Source organism: Numida meleagris, chromosome 13, assembly GCF_002078875.1.
Source record: "Numida meleagris isolate 19003 breed g44 Domestic line chromosome 13, NumMel1.0, whole genome shotgun sequence".
In the NCBI taxonomy this organism is placed as follows: domain Eukaryota; kingdom Metazoa; phylum Chordata; class Aves; order Galliformes; family Numididae; genus Numida; species Numida meleagris.
In genome coordinates, this window is record NC_034421.1 from 7545389 (window position 1) to 7566221 (window position 20833).

The window sequence follows — 20833 nt, forward strand, 5'->3', positions numbered from 1 at the left end:
GAAAGCACTCCAGGTGTTTGATCATCTTTGTCCCACTTGTCTAACGTTTTCTAGTTTTGCTCTTTGCTTTCTGTAAAGGAGAAACAGCACTGCATGGAGTATTCAAGGTGTGCAACACCTGAAATGTATGCTAGGACATAACCACATCACCTGTTTTGCTTCTTCTCTCAGACCTCCTGACACATTAATTACATTTTGGATTACTATTGAGTGCTAGGCCAGCACTGCAAGATAAGTATTTATAAGAACCCCAAGTCTCTTTCATTACTTAACAATCTCTCTGTACTCATCACTGTACACATAAAATTAGGATTGTTTTTCCTTCTGTTCATCACTTTATCTACACTGAATCACATCAGATCAGTCATTCGCTATGCAGATGGATTTCCACAGCTCTTTGCATTCAACTCTTATTTCTACTGCCTTGAATAGCTGAGTATTGTCTGCAAACATGCAGTCATTGTGCATCCTTTTCTCCAGACTGTGCTTGAGTATGTCATACAGCCGAAGCACAGATCCCCACAGGATTCAGCTGGTGACCTCCCCCCACTGTGAAAGCCATTTACTCCCATGCTTTTTGAGCTACGTGTCCATTTGGGAATCTGTCCTCATACCCATAGCTGCTTGCTTTATTTAGAAGTCTTTGACCAGGAATCTTCTTGAATCCTTTTTTGGAAATCAAAGCAGGATATATAAATCCATTTTGTTGTCCTAGGTTTGCTGCCTCCTTTGGAAACCTCCAAGAGATTTATGAGACATGTTGCCTTTCTCTGCAGAAGTCTTACATCTTTGGTGCATCACATGCTTCTGACTTTGTGCATTCCAAAAAGAGCAAGACAACAAAACAGAATTCTTTCCCCTCTCTCACCCCTGGCCCATGCTGTATTCAGGTTCTCCCTAGTGAGGTTACAGTGACTAATTAACAGGGACCTTTCTCGTATGCTAGTATTGACATCTCCTGGGAATACACAGCCAAGTCTTCCCAAGAAACTCTGCCTGAAGCCGCACTGAGACAGCTGGAATAGGTACCTCTGCTACTCTGTGCATATCAGAAAAGTCAGATGAGCACAGTGAGGAGGAGGTGAGCTCTTTACTGTGTTCACGGTAATGCTCCTTTCTCTAAGGGCACAGGGAAGCTTCCTGGCTGTCACAGGCCAATCTGCAGTTCTGCCACTGGCAATGGGCAGCTCATCTCCATCCACTTACACAGCTCCCAACATCCCCCAGCACAAGGACTCCCAAAAACAGCATTAAAGCTAAAGGGGTTTGGTTCCACGCTCAGAATAGCTGAACAGGTGCAGCAGACAGTAGTCTGAAGCAGCATGTGCAACCTGGGAGCCATTTGTCACCGACTTTGTCTAACTTCTTAGACTGAAAGAGACAGAAGAATGTAGTATTCATCACCTTAAATTCTACACAATGACAAACCAGCAAGTGCATGTAACAACTGAAATATACTCTACAGACAGTAATGGCCACTGTTAAAGTGTAATCTGATATTTGGATTATGACGGAGTCTATCAATTTTTGCTTTTGTATTAAAGTTGTTTTTTTCCATCTGTTGAAAGTGGAGCTTTGTGATTTCACAGGGCATTACACTTTATGGGCTTCATTTGCTGCACCCAAAGAATTTCATTCTGCTACATTAAAAAAATACCTTGGGATGCTGGATATGTTTTTAACTTTCCAGGGCATACTGTTGTGTGAAGTTCCTAGCAGTGAGCTTCACTGAATGTTTAGTTTATACGTTTTTAATATACAATATTATATATATATATTAATTACTAATTAATTACAATTAATTAATATATTATATAAATATGCTTTAATATTGAATAATACAATGCAATTCATGAGGCATATTGGCCTTTTCACAACAATCAGAATTCTGTCCCTACTCCTCTGAGCCAAATCCACAGTCATCACCTCAGCTACTACCACATTGTTGGGAAGGGAAACACCTGATCTCTGAAGGATGCTTGGGTCTGTACCAGTGCTTTCATTTTCCTGTGCTCCACACACAGACAGAGTAATGGGAAACTACTTCAAAGCTCATTTTGCTGCTGACGTCATGGAGACATGTACTACACACGTGCAGATACACTTGAGTATGCTTACACTCTCGTGGTAATCTTGCTTTTTGCCTAAGGCAAAGCACAGGTGGTTCTAGCTGAGTTTTACCAATACCAAACCAGGACTAGCTCTTGGAGGATGACCCCAATCGTATCACCATGGCTACCACCCACTGCAAGTACCACCACAAAACCAACTACCAAATGTGTCATCTGTCCTTCCTCAGCAACCAAACACTGTTATCACCAGTGATCTTGCTTCAGTAGTGAGCCTAGTCCCCCGTTTTGTCCCAGGTTGGAAGCCCACAGCTCCCTGCACACTTGCCCTCCTTGTTACTGTTATTGCATTGACTCAGATCTTGCCCTCATAAGATCCTTCTTTCAATGGATCTTGCTACAAAGTAAATTCAGCAAGGTTTAGTACATTGCTCAGCCAAAGCCTTCCTACTGGGTCTTCCCCAGCTGCCCTATTACTTTAGAAAGCTGTTAACTGGAACTGATGGTTTAGCTCAGCAGGTGATTTGAATTTGCGTGTAAAACACACTGCCAAAGGCAGAGGAAGGGCTAGGCAATGCAACGATGTGCAATCTGGGAGACCACCTTCTTAGAATATCACGACAGCCTACAGTTTCCAAACACAAGCTGTGTGGAAAACCAAGTGAGAGGTCACTCACTGAGAAATGCAGCCCACTCCAACGATGATGCATATTACATTTCCTTTTAAATCACCGCGGGGACAATTTCCAGGGCAGAGGAATCTGCACAGCTCTTTCATGGTTTGTTACAGCACAAAGGGGCACTGACTGCATGCTGCTTCTGTTATCTTCTCCACAGTGGAGCAGAAAGTTTCTCAACAGGCCCAGCTGGCTATAACTAGAGAGCTCACAAATGGAGGATCTCTTTCCACTGTGTGGGTGAAAACACAACCGTAACTTTTTCTATTATTTCTCCTTACTGTGGCGAGTAGCTGCTCATTTTCAGAGCAAATAGCAGTGTGACCTGACTTTGCAGGATGCCGAGTACCCCAGCTGTGGCCATACCCTCCGGATGCTCCGCGAGGAGCTTTGCTACCGCTCGCACCACGCAAGGTGGGTACAGGAAGAGCCAAAACCAACATTCCACTCGGTGTCACATACAACATCTTGGATCTAGTCAGGAGGAGGCAGCAGAGCAGCAGGCGTTCCTGCCACTGCAGCAAGCATCTATCTACAGTCTGCCAGTATGGAGAAAGAAAAAAATACATCCAGTTTGAGAAGAATGCTATAAAACAATGCTAAGAAAAAGCCTCCTGTTTCCTGCTGGGCACACACAGCACCACAACAGAGTGGAGCTTCAGGTTTTCTGCTATGAGTCAAGCCAAGTGACACCAAACTACGTACAAAGCAGAGAGGCACCAGGCATCACAGGCAACACTGAAAAGTCTGAGCTTGATGTGTTTCTCTCCTGCATTTTCTCACAACCTCCAGTATTATTATAGTGACGCACAACACCATAGAATATAATTGCTGTAGTGATTACTTACAGCCATTACATTAAGCTTTAAAATGCTCCTTTCAAATTGAACAATGTTTTTTTTCAAAGTCAACAGCTGGTTCACAGCTTGAAAGCAACAGTTAAGATAAATTAAATAAAAAGGGTAATAAAATCACAGACTAAATTTAATTTCTGAAGCAGATGCAAACTCCAGCAAAGCCTTTTAAATATCTTTTTAAAACATCCAGAGAAACAAAAGTCAATACGACCGATAATTATGCTGTGCTCATTAATAAGAATGTGATGTATGAGCACAAATAACTGTGTACATTTCTAAATATACTTAAAGCAGAGTACAAAAACAAATTCATGCAGCATTTATAGCTCCAGTCTGGGGGATAAATCAAACAGAAGTTTCCAATGAGTTTAGTAAATCTTGGGAGGAAGGAAAAAAGCATTTACATATATATTCTTCTTCTCAAGGTATATATGCATATATAAAGGGTGGTTTATAAAAAGGATTTTCTTACCCTTAAGATGAAAAGGTGGTCCGATATAAGCTCAAGATCATTACAATACCTGGAGCCTTTATCAGCTCTTGAAATGCACTACTGGAGCGAAATGCAAACTTTCCAGTATTTCTAGAGTACACAACCTCACTCAAATGCCAAGAGGCTTTTCTCTGGCCTGGTTTTCTGGTCTGGTTTTCCAAAAAAAAAAAAAGAGTTGAATATGTAAAAGAGGATGTATCCCTTTACTTTTATGAAAAGATAGCAGACACATCTCTGTGCAGATGGACTATACCAAATATTTCGCTACACTTAAAGCACAAGCAAATACACAGAACAAGAGGATGCCTTGGCTTATATTCAGTATGTGATTCACCTCTCCTAAGTTTATCTGCCTGAAAAGCAAAAACGTCATCTAAGTTAGCCTGTTAGCTTCTTTCTATAGCCTGAGGAGAGAAACAGACACCCACAGAGAGTAACTTATTCCACTTGCTTGTCCACAATAACTATCCTATCTCAGGCTATGAAAAAAACCGTGCTGAAGACATCTCTCTCTCCAGTCTCTCAAAAGAGCCTAGAGAAGCAGCTTACACTGACACTTCATGAAATAAAATTAAATCCCCCACCTCAGGTCCAGCTGAGACATCAGGAGGAGCATAAAGATTTTTTTTTGTTTCTTTTAATGTTGAAAAAGCTGTGGGAACCTGTTTGCAAATATGAAGGAGATTCAAATCAATATAAGCAAAGGGAGAAATAACCGTATTTTTAAAATAGTGTGACTTACAAAAGTTCCATCCAGCAGAGGTAACTAAGACTACATACAGTAAGCAATACTAATAGTGAATATGTCTCATTTGCATCTTAGCACTGACACGTATGTCCCAGATGGGTGTTTTGTAACATTTTTGGAAAAAGAAGCGTTTTCCAGTGATTTCTGAAAGTAGAACTGGGAGTGCTTTTATAGCCCGCTCCAGAGAGAACACTGTGTGTCCTACACACACTGCAGTAATATGCATTCCAAAGCGCCAAGCAAAATGTCACCTTAACTCACTGGAAGTTATTCCATCTCATAATATCAGAGAAATTACGACAATATGTTGTTCTACATGAAAGTACATGGCACTGCTATTTGTGAGACCTGGCAGCTGCCACTCTCAGCAGAGCAGATGGCAGCGATAAAAACACAATGCAGGGAACAGGTTGATAAAGACATATCCATCATTACACTTTTGCTTTAGTGACGCTCAACTCGAAGATACAATCAAAATGCATGGGTCTGTCACTCTTGAGTAGGAAGAGTTTGCTTATCTGAGGAAAACAATTCTCTTGTAATGATTAATTCTGTATGTATTATTAATCAATATTAATCATCTCCTGTCCACAGGAGCAGGCAGAGACAGCCAGGAAGGCTTCCAAAATCTTTAAAGCCTTATCTGCTCACCCCTTTGTTCTTCAGACAGACAGACAACCATTCATTGTCTGTAATGGAAAATCAAAGTCAGCCACGATAACGCTGTCACGGCAATCATCAGTTTACATTCTCACCAGAGGACCACAGGACACATTACACTCTCATTTTCTCTTCTCTCATTTATTTATTTATTTACTTATTTATTTATTGTTGCAAGCTGAAGGCATTAAATGAAAGTAATTCTCATGGGAGGTACTAGCCAACAGTCCTGGAAGCAGAAAGGATCTATTTACCTGAAAACACACAAACTGATGGACTAACTAGTGGACAAACTAATAAAATCAAATACAACTTTAAGTTCTAGATGAAAATCTATTAGCTTTTGTAACAGAAAATCTAGGCCTGAGGCATGAATAAAAAAATGCAAATATGTTTTTTTAATATATGACCTCCTTCCTTACTTTTCTAAGATTAATTCCACCCTTGCTTATTAACTACTCAGAGCAATGATCTTGCAGTGTCTGTGTACCACATTTGAAATGTCTGTAAGCTGAACGGTAAGAGTGTTACAGAGATATATCTCCATTCTAGTAGGACATCAGTGGAGAACACTCACGTTTTCCAAAATAAAAAATAATTTCTAACAACACAGTAGTCAATGATATTGTAATGTAAGACTACTGTAATGGTAATTAATATGATAAAACATAACATGGCTGATACAACATCAACAAATAGAGCTAAATGTGTATATAACTTAAATACTAAACAATAGATATTAACCACTTTTTAAAGGCTTTGCACAGTCATAAAAGAGTTTTTACAAGTGCGGCATACGGCTCTTGTTCATCGCTGGTGAAAGTGCACAGCTAACGGAGATGGCTATACTGAAAAACAGCGCTTTGTAGCTGAGAATTTGCTCTATCAAAGAGTGTCACTGTGCTCTTTGTCTTTGTTGTCATTTCCATGGAAGTAAATAGGAGGCACTGCTTTTGGTGTGACCTCTGCATACACAGCCCATGACAATTCCTCTTCACTCAGCAGGGCCCAGGCAAACCAAAAGTTGGATGCCCGTGGGCTAATGTTTTGGAGGCCCACCACAGAGACACAGTTCATACCAGACTCATAGCAAGCTAGACTGTAACCTTAATAAGATGTATATAGAATTAATAGCACTTAAGATTCAGGATTCATAAAATATTATTACAGCCATCAAAGTATCATGAAATGTCATATGTTTAAATGCAACTTGCATAGTTTTACCTTGGTACATTTTCTTCTTTATGAAAGTACTTCATAAAAGCACTCCGTTAAAACTGAAGCCTACTCTCAACTGCTTTTTCAGCTGCAGGGAAGCTGGCAAAGCCCATCACGGTTTTAATGTCCTGTTACTCCTCTGGAGACCTCGTGTTTAGCACACGGCCCACACCTGTGAGAGCCCACACCACGCCCCACGACGACCAGGACCACCCGCCCGCGCAGGGCTGAACCCCGCCCTCAGAGCCGGGCACGCGCTTAACCCGGAGGAGCTCCGCGTTGCTTCGCTCCGGCAGCGCCACGCATGCCCAGCAGCGCCGCGGAGCCGTGCGGCCATGGCGGCCGCCGCGGGGCTGTGGGCGGAGGCGCGGGCGCTGCTGCCTGACACCGAGGAGGAGCTGAGCTTGGCGCTGAGCGGAGACGTGGACGACTGCGTCCCGCCGCTGCTGCTCCGCGCCCGCGGGCTGCTCTACGGGGCGGCTCCGCCGTGCGAGGAAGCGCTGCGGCGGCTGGGCGACGTCCTCCGCGACTACGCCTGGGAGAAGCTGAACGTGGGGCCGTGGCGGGACGTGAGCAAGGCCTGGCGGCAGGTCTACGCCTACGGCTGCCTCTTCGGCGCGCTGGCCGAGGTCGCCGCCCGCCGCCCGCTAGCGCCCGCCGTCCGGCTGTGCGACATGGGGCTGCTGATGGGTGCCTCCGTGCAGGACAACGTCCTCGTCCGGCTCGTCCGACTCTTGCAGGCGCACCTGCCCCGCGCCAAGCGGCGCAGCGCGGCCCCGGGCAGCGCCAAGGTACCGCCGGGCCGGGCCCCGGGTTCTGCGTTCCGCTCGGCCCGCCTCTTCCCGCGGGGCTCCTCGGTGGCCGCCGCCGAGGCCGTGAGGGGCTGACGGCGCTGACGGCGTTTCCACGGCGGCGTTCTGTTACAGAGGGCCCGGACTGACCCCCCTCCGGAGCCTGTTATACGGCCCGAGGACGCGGTGCCACGCGAGCGCTGCCCCTCGCTGGAGCACTTCCGAGACCACTATCTGATTCCACAGAAGCCCGTTGTCTTAGATGGGATTATTGACCACTGGCCATGCATGAAGAAGTGGAGGTGAGAATAAGTGCTTGTTTCTTGTCCTAACGAGGACCAGGATGGGTTTTGTGTCGGGTATCTCAGTGTTCGTTACACAGCAGACACCTCCCTAGGAAATCGCTGCCAACCGGAGCGATGTGTGCTGGGAGCCTTCCTGCTGCACCGCATCTCTGCTCTGTGTCAAATGGCACAAATCACTTCAGAACTTCATGCTGTAGGGGGTGCAGTGTGCCATGGCAGTCAGGTCCTGACTGTTGTATCCAGCCTGTCCTCGCAGGAGACTGCGTAACGCCAGGATACTCCCTTTGCTTTGTTTTACTTTGCTGGAAGCTAGAGGCGAGTATGAATTGTCAGCTGTACCAGCAGATTTACTCACATTTCAAGTGGGTTGAGCTCCGTCAGGCACTCGCTACTACTCAGTGATTTTTACATCTCAAAACTTGCTCTTCAATTTCAGAGCAAGCATGAATAAGCATAACTTCAGTTCTTCAATTTCAGAGAAGCATGAATAAGCGTAACTGGCTTTTTTATTCACAAATATGAACCTTGTCAAGTAGCAGTTTTCAAGCGTTGAGTTTCAGACAACCACGTTCAGGAGCGATAACAATATTGTGCTGCTGTTTGTTGTAGGCAATGGTGCCAGCATTTCCAGTCCTGAGAATGAAATATTTGTGAGATAAAGCTTATGATCCCTCTCAGAAGGGGAGAAAACGCTCAGGAGCAGTTTGAGGAATTGCTTACATTCTTATTTTCTGTGGCCAAGGATAAAGTCTATGTTAATTGAATGTAGATTATTGTTGTTATATATTTTCTATGTAGCATCATATATGAATATATATAATTAAAGTTATATATGTTACATAGCCTTATTACTTCAGAAATATTTTAGTCTTTTTTGCATCCAAGGTACTCCATTCTTCAGACACTTACAGTGATGAACTTTTTAATATAGATAATAATCACGGTCAACGAAGGGATATGGATGACTCTTCAGAGGAACTCCTCTGACCTTTTGAAAAAAGCTTGGCCATCACTAGTCAAGAGAGGCTAACAGCTTAAATCTCAGCTGGTAAGGAAATGATAATTGAGATAAACAAGGTATTAAAGCAAGACAGATGTAACGTAATGTAGATAGGAAATTTACCACTTGTTTTCTTACTGCTTGAGTCGTTTTCTTGCTAACTTTTGTCTCTGCTTGGTTGGTTTTAGAGGAAAGAAACTCACATTAGTAGAGTTTTATTACTCTCAAAGATTGATTTTTTGGTTGATGTCCTAGTCGCATTCAAAATTAGTAAGAAGAGAATTAACAAAGTGTGATGGAACTTCTTTTGTTTCAGTGTGGACTATGTTTGCCAAGTCGCTGGGTGCCGCACGGTCCCTGTAGAATTGGGTTCCCGGTACACAGATGAGGAATGGTCTCAGAAGCTCATGACCGTCAGTGACTTCATCAACCAGTACATTGTGAATGAGGTCTGTTGCTTTCATATTTTGTTTTCATTTCCAAAAACAACAACATCTATTGGTACAGAATTTTTGCCTAGTTGGAGCTAATTAGCATAAATATGCTTGGAGGTGATCCTAAGGGTGAAGTTATGCTACAAGCACAGCCCTGAATTAAAAGGTTTGACATTTGCAAGACCTGAAGCTAACAAATAGTTACTGCAGCAACAGATTAGGTTGTATTTTTATGTACAATCAATGTACAGCAGCTGAAATTTGAGGAATAGATATCTTCTACATCAAAAGCCTGAATGGTGAAGTTCAAGGATAAGGGATTTAAATTTCCTCCTCAGCCAGCAGCATTGTTCCTCTCAGTTATTAAACTGCTTAGTGAGATCTATTGTCAGGATCCAAATTTGTGTGTACCAGCAGAAAATTAAAAAGGTGATTGGCTATTGAATGGCCGCTTACTTTCACAGCTAAGGATCTGGAGCTTTATTTCTGTTTAAGTCTTCTAGCAGGAGGGACCATGTACCATTACAAATTAGTCTATGGTATAGCCTGGAATGGAATATCAGGGTGGCTGTGGGGAGCAGAGGCGAACTAGTCTGTGTGCCAGCAGGGTCTAGCTACAACACTGCAGAGTATTGTCATAGAACTGACAACTGAAGAACTGGTGTGACTCCATATTATTATTGCTTGGTTTCTACCAGTATCTTAAGCTAGATGATTTGTTAACTGGGGATCTATCTACACTGTTATAATTTCAGTATGTCAGTAAATATTTTTCAGAAGTCTCCTTATACTAGTCAACTATTTAAGCAATTCTAGTATGCTGAGATAGTAGACTGTAAATGGATCTTACCTATAAGTAAATTCTACCTAATTGTATGTAAATGACCAAGAAGTCTTACACTATATGTCACTATGCTTTTTTTTTTTCCTATGTTTTAATTTCAGAATAGCGTAGGATACCTTGCCCAGCACCAGCTTTTTGATCAGGTAAACCTGCATAAATATTTCTTTCTGTAGTCAAGTGCTCCCTTTGTATGACAAATCATCTCTGTGAATGTCATTTCTACTTGATGGAAGGGCATAGGGAGGTTTTTTTTTTTTCCACTTGGCTGAAAGGAGGGGGAAACAAAGCCTTTGGGGGGCAAACATTCAATCTTGGGGCTGTTTTGGTACAATGTAGCATTTGCTTACAGGGATACCACCTGGAAAGCAGCATTTCTCCAAATGATATATAAGTCAGGGCAGAGGTTTGAACGGGGAAACAAACTTCAGTGTTGGTATGTTCAAGGTGTTCTGCAATGTCACTTCAGGTAACCAGAGGAAATCAGGTTTTAGGGACAGTTCAGTGGGCATGGTGCTGATGGGTTGACAATTGGACTAGGAGATATTAGTGGTCTTTTCCAACGTTAATGATTCTATGATTGGTGGGAGATATGAAAAGGAATAACACAAAGAAGCGAGCTTAGTGTATAGAAGATAACCACTACCTTTTCCTTAAACAGCAAACCTACATATTCTTGTAGTTCTCTCATTCCTTGAGTTTCTCTGGTTTCTTCTAAAGCAAAGAGTCTCTAAATCATGAGAAACCCCTTTCCTTTCTTTCACACACCTCCTTCCAACAGAATCTGCTAGAACAGAAGGTGTGAGGACATTTCCTGCAGATTCCCAGCAATCCAGCTACTTTTCAGCTGCCATTGCTGGACAAGAAGGTTATTTGTTTTTTGTGTCAGGCCCTGTTACTCTCTTCTACAAACTATGTCTTTTGCAAGCCAGGATGTACCCTTTTTAATGTTCATTTCCTTATGGAGCAGATCCCAGAATTGAAAGAGGATATCAGTATCCCTGACTACTGCTGCCTGGGTGAAGGGGAAGAAGATGACATCACCATTAACGCGTGGTTTGGGCCAGCAGGCACTGTCTCACCTCTTCATCAGGATCCCCAGCAAAATTTTTTAGCCCAGGTCTGTACTCCAGTTACTCTGCGCAAGCCTTTAATACTATAGCTAGAAAAAAAATGCTTATCATGTGTAAATATAACAGACAAGAATGGTGGGCAAATGGACAGATAACTGAAGGACAGAGAATATGATGCTGGACTCTTTAGCCTGGAGAAGACTGAGGGGGAATCTTATCAACACTTAGAAATATCTAAAGGGTGGGTGTCAAGAGGATGGGGCCAGGTTCATTTCAGTGGTGCCCCACAGCAGGACAAGCTGCAACAGGCACAAACCTGAACACAGGAAGTTCTAGATGAACATGACAAAAATGTTCAGTACTGTGAGGGTGAGAGAGCCCTCGAACAAGCTGCCCAAAGTGGTGGTGTCTCCTTCTCTGGAAATACGTGGAATCCACCTGGATACTTTCCTGTGCAACATGTTCTAGGGAATGTGCTTTAGCAGGGCTGCTGAACTACATGCACCTCGAATATGCATCCAGGTAGATGAAAAGCTCAACATAAGCCAGCAGTGTGCACTTGCAGCCTTGAAGGTCAAATGTAACCTGGGCTGCATCAGAAGAGGGGTGGCCAGCAAGGCAAGGGAGTTGATTTTCCTTCTACTGTGCCCTTGTGAGGCCCCACCTGCAGTACTGCAGCCACCTCTGAGTAAGCAGGTGTATTTTACTGTTAAATGCTAACTGTGGCCCACAGTATGGTATATTAGACTGGCTGCTAGATAATGGAACTTGTCATTTTCCAATAATGCATAGGTTCACAACTGATTAAAAGTATTTACTGTAATATATACAGGTATTGGGAAGAAAATATATCCGTCTTTATTCACCACAAGATTCAGAAAACCTGTACCCACATGAAAGCCAAATTCTTCACAACACCAGTCAGGTAAATAATCATCTGAAAAGTTAGTGTCAGTAATGTTAGTTCATCTAATCATATTTAAATAAATATTGTTCGTTTTTGTTTTTAAATAGGTTGATGTAGAAGATCCTGACTTAACAAAATTTCCCAACTTTAGAAAGGCTGCATTTCAGTCCTGTATTCTGATGCCTGGACAGGTTCTCTTTATTCCAGTTAAATACTGGCACTATATACGGTCTCTTGATGTTAGCTTCTCTGTCAGTTTCTGGTGGTCATAATGCTGAAGAACACATAGTGTTTATTGGTATTGTAACAGCAATTAAAGACCAGGAAAAGTAGCATCTGGTATGCTTCAGAAGTGAATTTTATTTAAACATGTTTTTCTCCCTATAAATAAAAAGTCCCTGTTTCAGCATGGTAAAAGAATGTGTGCAAATGCTACCACTTTATTTCTGTGGATGTTTCTAATATAACCTCCTTGTAAAGAGCATCTGTTGGGTCAGCACAGTGTGTGTGTGTATAAAGCACTATATATAAACAGTGCCAGGACTGCTTTATAAGTCAGGTTAGTTTTAATTTCCACTTGAATTTAACAACAATAAAAACTTACATAAAATCATGGATAGTGCTGCCCAGAAGTTCAATAATCTGAAAAAAAACATAAGGTAAAGCAAGGTACCAGTCTCCTATGAGGAAAAAGTTGATTTTAAGGACTATGAAACTAACTGAAGTTAATCCATAGTTTATTTAATTAGTTAATCTGTTGCTTAATTATCTTTCAATCGAGACACTCTGTCTGCCAAAATACAATGCCACTCCATACTAATATCTAGCAACATATAGTCCTTGTTTCCTTTTCAAGTCACTTTTAAAAGGACAAAGCATCTTCACAGAAAAGAACAGTGTGAAGTCCTCATTCTAAAAACTGGACAATAAATCTTTATTTTTAAAGCTTCACAGATTAAGTTGAAATTGTCACTGGTTTTGACTGTGGAAACATTCTATCTATTCTTGAACATATCTGCCTGTGACCTCACCATATGACATGAACTCTTCTGACAGAAGAAGAGACAAAAAACAAGCAGTGGTGCAAGCTGGAAGTTCAGACTCGAGCCAGCCCTTGCTCAGAGACTGAGCTGACTTTTTGGTAGAGACCTTGAAGCACTGTGTGGTCAGCTACTTGAAAACCGTGTAAAAAGTTACATAAGTGAACTGATTGAGGAGAATTCACAAGCCCCGTAGTGCTAAAAACAGGTTTCATTCTCAGTTTTGCTACTGAAACTGTACAAGTATGGAATACAGTGGCTGAGAAAAGCTTTGTGTAATAATGCATTTGCATAGATCAGCTTTCAGAACTGAGCAAAAACATTCACATCTTTTGTTCACAAACATGCACTGAAAATATGGAGAACTGCACACACAAACACACCTCCTAGAAAGTTGTCTTGACATAACCATGTAGGAAAAGAGGAAAGCCAGAGACAGTTTTATTGTCAGTTTCTTAAAACTTCAGAACAAATAAATACATTTAACAGTGTACTGTTACTAGTGAATACAGAGCAGTCTGATTGTTCTGCCAGAGAATGGGAAAATAAAAATCACTAAAAGCTTTAGTTGTTGCTACTAAAACTTGCTAAGAATGAAGCTCTTTTCTGCTTTCTCTTTTTGATGATGACTGGGACTCTGTCCGACTTCTATCTACAGAGAAAGGAAAAATGCAAAGGTAATGACACACACAAAAAAAACTATAGGGTATGACTTCCAGATTTTTACAGTTCTTTATACGTTCCTGTGTTCCTGTTCAGAATGTCCAATTTCTCTCGTTAAATTGAGGAAGTCTTAGAAGAGTTTCTGCTCTTCCTAGCAACTCAGTATTTCCAGAAGTTTTAGTGTTCCTGCCCATCCCCCAAATCATTAATGCTGTTCTAAATAATATGCACAGGATCTGCTAATGACCACAAGACAATCTTTGTCATTTCAGGGCTCAGTGTTGCCTGAGTATGGTTCACTTTGAAACATACAACTGAAGTCAGAAATATCTGATATTCAGTTACAATTAAGTATTTCAGGCAGTGCCACTGAATATCACAGTCCATTCTTAAATATTACACTTTAAGATGTTACTTGATACCTGGAATCTCATAAGGCCAGACATCATTACACTGAGGACATCGTGGTTTAGACTGAGCTTTGAAGTACTTTCCAACACAAGGTAAATGCATTCCAGTTCCACAGGTTTCACATGCTTGGCTCTGAAATCAGAAGTGTTACTAGAAAACCTTTCTCATCTGCCCTTCTGTCACAAAAGGCTGAAGATAAACGATACTTTAAATTGTGAACTATTGTTGGGAATAAAGTTGAAGGACACTCAGAAATCAAGGCTGGTAAAGCATAATAGGAATTATTCTCCTGGAAACTAGGAAAGGCCATTTTCCTACATGAACATAATTTAGCGTGAAAGACAAACAGAGCTATTTGGCTGCAGTGAAGGAGAGCCATTAGGATGGAAGAAGTAATATTAGGGAAGCAAGTTAGCTGGGAAGATGAAGATTCAAGGGCAAGGAGCAAGAAAATGTAATAGTTCTAGAATAGGAGTTCAGGCTGTAATCTCTTATGCAAGATTAAACTGGAAGCTTGCCAGGTATCAACACACAGTGCTTTAGTAAACTATATATAGATACACATTCATTCTTAAGTCCAAGATGGTCAATTCCTGAACTAAAATCCCACAACCAAAGATGAAGGTGTCAAATGGAAGGTACAGTTGTCTACATTGTATTATATACGTGAATAATATTACCAGATTATAACACCAGAATTTTCACTGCCTGCCTAATACTCAAGGGAAAGCGTCACAAACTTCCACTGTGACACAAACTCATCTGCAGATACCAGCAGAGGTAATCAGATGCATTACCTGGATGGCAAGGCTGTGACAAATATTACACTTCTTTGCTATATCTTGATAGGTGCTGAGTATGTATTGTTCCATCTCCATTATGCAGCGAGTATGCAGAGTATATTCCCCATTTCTCTATGGAAACAACAACTGATGAGATTATAGCAATATCCCTCAGCTCCTTTCTTCATTTTGGAAATTTCTCACCACCTGTTAGCAAGCACTGACATTCAAGGGTGTTTTTTTCCCCGCCATCACGGATGAAACATTCTTACACCAATAAAACACAAAGCCAAAATGCTTTTGAAGAGGCAGGACTAATTTACTAAGAGGGTCATAAGAAAAGTCACACTTAACAAATACAGTCCTTGAAAGGTACAGATGAGCAAGCATGCTCTCCTTAAAGGCATATCACTAGGGGACCCTTCATTTGCACATCAGTGGAACTTCTACTGGTTTTGTAGAAAATCTGAGCAGTCACTACTTGAGGTATCTTTGAAAATCTCTACTAATTCTCTCTAATGTAAGGAAACGGGTGGCAGCAGGGTGGAAATCTATGATGTGCTTACAGCCAGGAGAAAAGAAACTCAGGTCTCAATTGTCTTGGTAAGAAGTTGTAGTATTCCACATAGCAAAAACTAATCTCAATTTCTCCAATTTTTCCAGAACTGGCAGAGTAGCCTGTGCATTTCTAGTTGAGGAGTTTTTTGCATGTTTGGTCTTACTGCTTTTCAGGGAATTCTAAATGTAACTGACAACAAGGACCAACCTGAAAAGCTTTGGCCAGCTTTTGTTCCAAGCTTTAAATGTGCCATGCTGTTTTGTATGAAGAATGCCTTTTATGTCGTAATGCAGAGATACACACATTAGCTTAGGTAGAAGAAATGGAAGCCAGACTGTCATTATGCATCTACCAAAGGACTTTTTGCTTTTAAGTGTACTAGCTTTTACAGAAAAGTCACTGACTGGAGCAATAAACATAGGCCTCACAAAACCATTTTTATCATCATCTATTAATGAACATCTCCAGTTTCCACCATCACATCCATAAGAAAATAACTGGACCTATTAAAACAAACACCTGAAAAATAAAGTAGTTACCTCAGAAAGCCACTTATCATCCACAAAAATTTTCAGCACTTGTTCTGCTTCCTTTTTCTTCATTTTCTTTGTCTTCAGTTGGTCAGCACAGTTTAAAATATCCGTAGAAGAGGCAAAGCCATTTTCTGATAAAATTATTAGGTCCATCTATTGAAAGAAACATTTTCAATTACTTAAAGAGACTATGCAATTCAATAGACACACCGTATGGTAATGTACAGCTTTTTCAGCATCCATACATAAGCATACATGACCAATTTTCAGAGGTTCTCTCATTGGGAATATTCCTGCTGCACATTATCACAGAGCAGAATGCAGTTTATGTGCTAGTAGTACTATGTGCCACAACAACCCATCTCTGCAGCACAGACATGGCTGTATGTGCTACCTCAATAATGGCAGAGTGGATTCTGAATAGCATCAGTTTAGATGGCACTTCAGCAGCTGTTCCAGAACAGTAAATAACCTCTTTCTAGTTTATACAAAAAAATTAGAATGCAAAATTAAAAAAGCTAATTCCCTTCAAGAGGGAATCATTACCCATATATATTCCCATTTCCCTCCCTGCTCTATTTCATTTAGGAAAAAATTCAATTCAGTTATGCAAGATGGCAACTAATTCTTGAAACACATCTCAGATTTCCATTCATTTTAAGAGAGTACCTCCACAAATGATGTTATTTACTAATTAGTAACAGACATACTTACTGTTTTTCTGAACAATTCTAGTTCATTTTCTGCATAGTCAGATGCCATTTTAGTAATTTCAGTTTCTGCCATATTCACCTACCAAAAAAATAATTGTGAAAGATCCTCCAGGGTAAAGACGACATCATCTTAAAATTAAAAGAATGTCATTTCTTTAAGTGGCATGAAAGAGGCTATTCCTTAAAGTTGTTGGCTGAGTTCTGTCTTTACAACCCCTGACCCTTCCAGCCATACATGCCTCACAACTCCCTCTGCCCAGCCCAAATTCTTAAACAATTCCACCTGCCACCCGTGATAGCCTGGGACAAATGGAGATGGAAAAGTCTAGAAGAATTTAACTCCAATTTCTCAGCTTACAGTAAGCTAACAGAAAAGAAAATGTCAAATTCTGGCACAAAATGCAAAGTAATAAAGCATCATTAATTTATTCCACCGGGATAACAGTGCTGGACAGCAGCAGTAACTATTTTATAATACATGTTGTTTCATTTTGAAGAACAACTACTGGCATTTCATATTCTTATTGTATGTTATTACTATTTATTATTCAGTCACCTTAATTAGCAAAATGACACAAATGATAAAAGCAGAGTCTAATAATAGGAGACCTCCTCTGTGGTCTTTCCATATCATTATTTAACCTTTTCTCTTTGGCATTTGCATTTCAGAGCATCCAGGGAAATTCTCCTAGTTTATTCTTTAGCACCCCTTGATGTTAGGTTGCTTTTTGATTAAGAGAAAAAGAAAACTCGTGTTGGAGAGTTCTCCGTGTTTTCTAGCTTAAAAATTCCTCTTTAGATAGAAAACCTCCCATGGAAGATTTTACTTCAGCAATGTTTTTGCTAAATAAATCAGACGCTGGTGTGGGCTTTGCTGCCATGTTCCCTTCCCACACACCTACACTGCTAGCAGTTTATCTTCCCCCTTCCCCGTTCTACACGTAGCTTCTCCAGCAGCTGTCAGAATAACAGTGGAACAGCCCCACAAAAAAAATCAGGACATGCTAAGGGCAGGTCTCATGCTGGCAGATATAGCCTTCAGTTCTACTTCCTCATGTAGCAGTTGTATTACACTGTAAGAAAGGATCCTAGATTGATTGATCCTAAATCAATTTTACAAACACCCAAAAGGTGGCACGTAGCTCCAGTTTTTTGTCCAGGTTACTCACCTTTCATTAACACATTACTGAACACTTAATTTTACATCAGACACACAGGAGAATCTCCACAGTGTATCTATCCATGTACTCGTTACGAGAAGCTTAACACCACGAGATGGCAGCACCTCCCGTACTTACCAAGGCATAATGAGTTTTCCCATCAACTTCAGACATTCCTTTCCGGATCTGCATGAACAAAGGCTGTAGCTGGTTGTTGATCGTAGTGATGAAATCATCCAGTTTATCTTGTGCATAGTAGACTGAAAATATGAAAGAAACACAGAGGGAAGAAAAAATAAAACATCTTGTTTTGTTTAATCTGCTTAAACTAGGTGAAACTGTAGCAGTTTTAGAGGTAGAACTCAAGTCCATTAAGCGCAGTTACACAATGTAATTGATTTCTTTAATTCATCAACAGCAAATTCCTTATTCCTTTGTTTCCTGTTTCATAAACTAGTGGTACGTAACAAGCTGCATGCCAGCAAATGTAACATTCTAGCTTCGTAGTTATACTGTTAATACTTTGTGTTGTGCTTTATAAGCAAATGAAATAGTACAAAAAGTTTTATCATAGACATAATTCAGATGAACTTTGGAGTAATTTTGTAGAAGCATGTGCTGAGACTTATGCTTGCACAGCAATAGCATGCACCCTCTAAAGTTTTCATCCAAAAAAAAAAAATGACAGTGGCAAAACTCCTGCTGACTTTGAGTGTTAGTTCACTCACAGTTCATAACTTTAGAAACACAACTGATGTTTCAAAAATAGCTACCAGTTATACTATTTGCAATTATAAGAGTCAATTACTAGTGTAACAGCATTAAACAAAGGTCCCAAGCTCAAAACCCCACTGTACTGTACAGTATAATACAATGCAAAAACATCACTCAGGATACTCCTGCCCAGGAAGCTCATTAAATAAGTGTCCATAAATGGACAAAAACAGACAGCAATAGTAAATTAATATTAAAATGTGTGAAATTTTGACCCATTGTCTTGCCTGGCACCTCTGAGCAAGAAACACTCTGTGTAAATCAAGTTCAGTGAGAATTAACGATGCTCTAGAAAAAGAGAAGGTGAAAGATAACACGTATACTCTTCCATAACATTTTGAGATGAATAGCTGCTCTATTAGATCAAAAATGGTATAAGCCCTCCTGTAGCAATCAGAAAAACCAACACAATAGAAAAGGCATTACAAAAGAGGTGGAAGGACTAGCATGATAGAAAGGCGCCTACAAGGAAAGGGAAGTGGATCACTCACCTATATCAGAAGATTCTGGGCTCAGAGGGAAAAGCTTCCACCAAGAAGGGATCTCCACAAAGAGACCCTTCCTCGGTGGCAGTCAGCCCTTAAATGAGGCCTAAGAGGGGTGGAGCCTGGCTCCAGGCCTTCCAGTCACACAGTGAATTGCCTTCACCTGTGCTCCCAGGGCTGGCTGGGTCTTTCCTCCAGGTGCTCAATCAGGAGTTCAGGCCGTGACTCAACAGTGCCCATACACTCCCCATACATATTTAATGGAGAACAGACCACATGAAGAGCTACAGTTTAAGATCTGAGAAGCCTACCATTCCAGACTCAGAATACCCTTTACTATTTGCAAAAACACTCAGCTTCCACCCACAAAACAGTTCTTGTTTGGGAAGCTGTACCACCTGATTGGATTAGAAACCATTTATTCAAATGTTATTACTGAAAACCAGCTACTTACTAAGTATGCTGAGATATTACAGAGTACTGTGGTCTCCATTCACTGAGTATCCAATATCAAGTTTTTTAAAATACGTAACCTGAAAAAGCATCTTTGCTAAAAATAAAAGCGCTGTTATAAGGTTTTGTTTTGCTGTTTGTTAACTCTGAGGAAAAAGAGAGAAAAACTCACGCCACTGAAGTTTTCTGGTTTGTTTCAAAGTTTTTTTAGCTAGCACACACTTTCCAGAACTGTAATTATTTACAAGTTGCACCATGAAAAAAAGAGTGCTCCCATCTCCCCGCATTTCTTTCCAGAAGAAAGACCCACCTTTACTGATGTCACAACAGCGCCTGTGTAACCTCCTCGCCTCTGCTCCCTCCATTATCCCATGCGACATCAGGACCTGCAAGAACCGCCGATGAGCGTCGGACATCGGAGCCGTCATCGCGACGTGCCTCCAGGTTTCAAGTGCTGCAAAACACGCAAGCTGCAATTAATGCACGTGCAAATTAAAAGCATGCATCTTGGAAAATAGTGTTTTGTAGCTGGGAATTTGCTCTATCCAATAATGCCATTGTGCTCTTCGTGTCTGTCGGCGTTTCCGTGGAAATAAATAGGAGGCGCTACTTTCAGAGCGACCCTCGTCTGTTGGGAAGAACGTTTCGAACAAAGTAACTGCACGTCAAGGCATTCCTGGACCAAGGAGCCCGACAAAGTTCCGGAAACCTCCACACCGCGGGATCCAGGAACGGACCGAACCGGGAAGCTCCGCTCCGCGCCGAGGCGCGAGGGCCCCGCCCGCCCGGGGGCTCTGAGGTCGGAGCGCTGCCGCCCGCTGCTCCCCCCCGCACCCCCCAACCTCTCACGCTTACGGCAGTGCGAGCTGCCGGCTCAGCACTCTGGGCAGCAGCTGCAGGATGGACGTGAGGATCTACCGCAAAGTCCCTCTGCCGCCCTCCTTTCAGAGCGGGCAGCGGCTCCAGCGATCAGCTCAGCGATCGGCGCGGCCTCCTGCCATCGATCAGCTAGCTCAGCGATCGGCGCGCGGTGCCCGCCCTCAGCCGAGCGCGTGGCCGCGGAGAGACGGCGCTGTGATGGCGCCCCCTTGCGGCCGCGACAGGCGCTCCTGTGCCGGACGCGAGGGGCGGGGCTGGGGCTGGGGCTGGGGCTGGGGCGGTGCACGATCCCGGCGGAACGGAGAGGA

General features: G+C 41.9%; 2 protein-coding genes across 3 annotated transcripts; one reads left to right on the forward strand and one right to left on the reverse strand.

Annotated features, from left to right (window-relative positions):
- Nucleotides 6964–12493, forward strand: KDM8 (lysine demethylase 8). The gene is made up of 7 exons (XM_021411006.1): nt 6964–7513; nt 7649–7815; nt 9135–9267; nt 10198–10239; nt 11064–11213; nt 11999–12091; nt 12181–12493. The coding sequence occupies exons 1-7, from the start codon at nt 7058–7060 to the stop codon at nt 12343–12345; spliced, it is 1206 nt and encodes a 401-aa protein (XP_021266681.1). The 5' UTR covers nt 6964–7057; the 3' UTR covers nt 12346–12493.
- Nucleotides 13525–20659, reverse strand: NSMCE1 (NSE1 homolog, SMC5-SMC6 complex component). 2 transcript variants are annotated; one of them, XM_021411007.1, is made up of 8 exons: nt 20502–20659; nt 19957–20100; nt 18073–18194; nt 16776–16853; nt 16068–16214; nt 14985–15101; nt 14199–14319; nt 13525–13761 (listed from the first exon to the last, which is right to left on the reverse strand). In XM_021411007.1, exons 2-8 carry the CDS (start codon nt 20072–20074, stop codon nt 13691–13693), a joined length of 774 nt encoding a protein of 257 aa, XP_021266682.1. In that variant the 5' UTR covers nt 20075–20100; nt 20502–20659; the 3' UTR covers nt 13525–13690. The 2 variants fall into 2 exon arrangements, with proteins under 2 accessions (XP_021266682.1, XP_021266683.1); XM_021411008.1 differs by having other exon boundaries at nt 13525–13765; nt 20502–20658.